The sequence below is a fragment of the Poecilia reticulata genome, linkage group LG12, assembly GCF_000633615.1.
Source record: "Poecilia reticulata strain Guanapo linkage group LG12, Guppy_female_1.0+MT, whole genome shotgun sequence".
Lineage (NCBI taxonomy): Eukaryota > Metazoa > Chordata > Actinopteri > Cyprinodontiformes > Poeciliidae > Poecilia > Poecilia reticulata.
In genome coordinates, this window is record NC_024342.1 from 7,044,808 (window position 1) to 7,047,240 (window position 2,433).

General features: G+C 39.9%; 1 protein-coding gene across 1 annotated transcript in view; it reads left to right on the top strand.

Moving 5' to 3' along the window:
- The first annotated feature begins 1,696 nt into the window (after window positions 1-1,696).
- Window positions 1,697-2,433, top strand: part of olfm1b (olfactomedin 1b) — a 26,959-nt gene continuing 26,222 nt past the window's right edge. Inside the window, exon 1 of the mRNA XM_008423600.2 lies at window positions 1,697-2,323. Within this exon, the coding sequence (XP_008421822.1) occupies window positions 2,258-2,323 (66 nt within the window). The 5' untranslated portion in view covers window positions 1,697-2,257. The remainder of the gene's footprint in view (window positions 2,324-2,433) is intronic.

The window sequence follows — 2,433 nt, forward strand, 5'->3', positions numbered from 1 at the left end:
TTAAAATTTCCCATGCATGTTTATTCCTTTAGTATGTTTTCCTTAAAAAAAATGAAAAAAATTAAATGATCATGGAAGCTGAGAAAGGTAATTTGTTTTATTTTGACTCAATATGTGAAATATGTAGCGACATGCAAAACTACCAAAAGTTGTTGGTTTTTTTGTTTTTTTTATGTTCCAACCATGTAAGTGGATTTTTATTCATAGACCAAAAATAATGCAGAACTGTACAGTGAAAAGAGAAATATGCAGAATATTCAGAAAGTTCTGTAACCATTTGCTCTTTAATTTAATACCAATAAATGTGAATAAATGTGCTTTTACAGAATATCATTTTTTTTCACTAAAACAGACAGCAGTTAAAAAAAATAAACCTGCAGTAGGTGGTGGAGGAGGAGTTGCATCGTTTCCAGCATCATTTGTGTATAGATAATAGCTCTCTAGTAGAAGAACTTCTTTAACCTCTCGTACAATGCAAATAAAGAAAGTTTTACCTGCAACAAACTAAGCCATACGTTTATAAGTTAAGCCTTAATATTGGTTCCATTGATATTTCTTCTTTTGTGTGAGAGGTCTGATAATTATTTATATAATTTACGTTAGCACAGATCCCACCTGGACCCCTAAACAATCCTTTTATAAACACAGAGCTCATTGACTGTGTATGAACTCATGATATGCTGAGAAAATAATGAAACCAAAATGGCGTGGTTATGTAACAGATTTTTCTTAGATTGTAAGAAAGAGCCAGCTGAAGGCAAGCTGCTGCTTGGAGACCCAATACCAAGAACAGACCCTGGAGACACTTTGGCTTTTAATATGAAATAGATTCCAAAGTGTGAAATTTGTATTCCTTGTTAGGATCTTGAGTTGTTTTCAGGTTTGTTTATTCTGTATTCTTCAGTTTATTTTTTTATTATATCAGTTTTGTTTCTGTTTGACTTTAATTCAATCCTACCTCAGTGAACAGTTTATTATGTTTATTTCTAGTGTTTGGTTATTATCGGTTAATCTAGTTGAATTATGTTTCTTAGGTCTAGTTCTTCTTTAGTGTAAAATGTATTTCCCAGCACCCTGTGTCCCCTGTGCCACTCTCTCTCTCTCTCTCTCTCTCTCTCTCTCTCTCTCTCTCTCTCTCTCTCTCTCTCTCCCTCTCTCTCTCTCTCTCTCTCTCTCTCTCTCTCTCTCTCTCTCTCTCTCTCTCTCTCTCTTTCTCCTCACACCTGCAAACCGTTTCTAATCAGCCATCTGTTTTTTGCTCAGTAATCAGCCTCCCCAGTACATACACAACTCATCCTCAGTTCCTCCTTGTTGGCTCCTCCAGTTAAATACTGTTACTTCCCTGTTGTCCTCAGTTCCTGTTATTTTTTTGTGTTCTGCTCTGGCTCCCTGTGTTCCCTGTTTTGTTTGTAAGGTTTTTGTCAATTTTTTTATTTTAAATATTTAATATGATCCATGCTCATAGCTCCAATATGAATTTTATTCCATCCATAGACTCACAACTCATGACATTCATGGCAAAGATAAAATAAGAATTTTTTTTTTTAAATAGTTATGGTAAACAATACAGTTTCATTTAGAAATCAAATAGTCACGTCACAATCTGATAGTCAAATTTATCCTGGGTTTTTAATTATTGTTGAGAGCGAGATTTAAACAGGCTCCTGCCTGTTTAAATCTCGCTCTCCCTGCGATGCAACTTCCGTTTTCAGCACCGCGGACAGCTCCGTCTCTCTCATTTTTTTTCTCCCCCCACCTCGCCGAGACCTTATACGGCAGCTTGAGGCGGAGAGGTAAACTTTTGCCAATATCCTGACTGAAGATTTGTACCCGGTTGTATGCGGAGCAGTGTGCGCGTCCTTCTGCTCCCATGTCCATCACAGCCGCACGTCGCAGCTAGAAGCCAGAGCGTCCTCCACCCGACAAGGGGAGAGGCTCCGGAGACAGATAAAGGCTCTCGATATGAAATGAATATGCCCGGATACGATTCCGTGAGACAGATTCGCCGTTATATGCTGCGGGGGATTAAACTGTAATCGTGGTCGTTATTTAAAGGGAAAAAGAGAGAGAGAGAGAGAGAGAACATTGAGAAGAAAAAAAAAGAGTCGAGTGACCCACAGCACAGAAACAGAGCCGAGAGAGGTGGTTGAAGAGAAAAAGACCGCTGAGCCAAAAAGGGGGGGGGGGGACGCGAAAGGAGGGAACCGATCTGCATGTGAGACCGCTGGTCCAGGCGCGCGCACACCGGAGGCAAGAGATGCAGCCCGCGAGCAAGCTCCTGACTCTGATTCTCCTGGTCTTCATGGGCACAGAACTCACCCAAGTAGGTTTGCTTTTCTTCACGCCATTTTCCCACCTGTTTGTTTATTCTTTATGCATATGTATACACGTCTCTAAAGGTTAAGTGGCTCTCCCTCATACAAGGAGACCCCG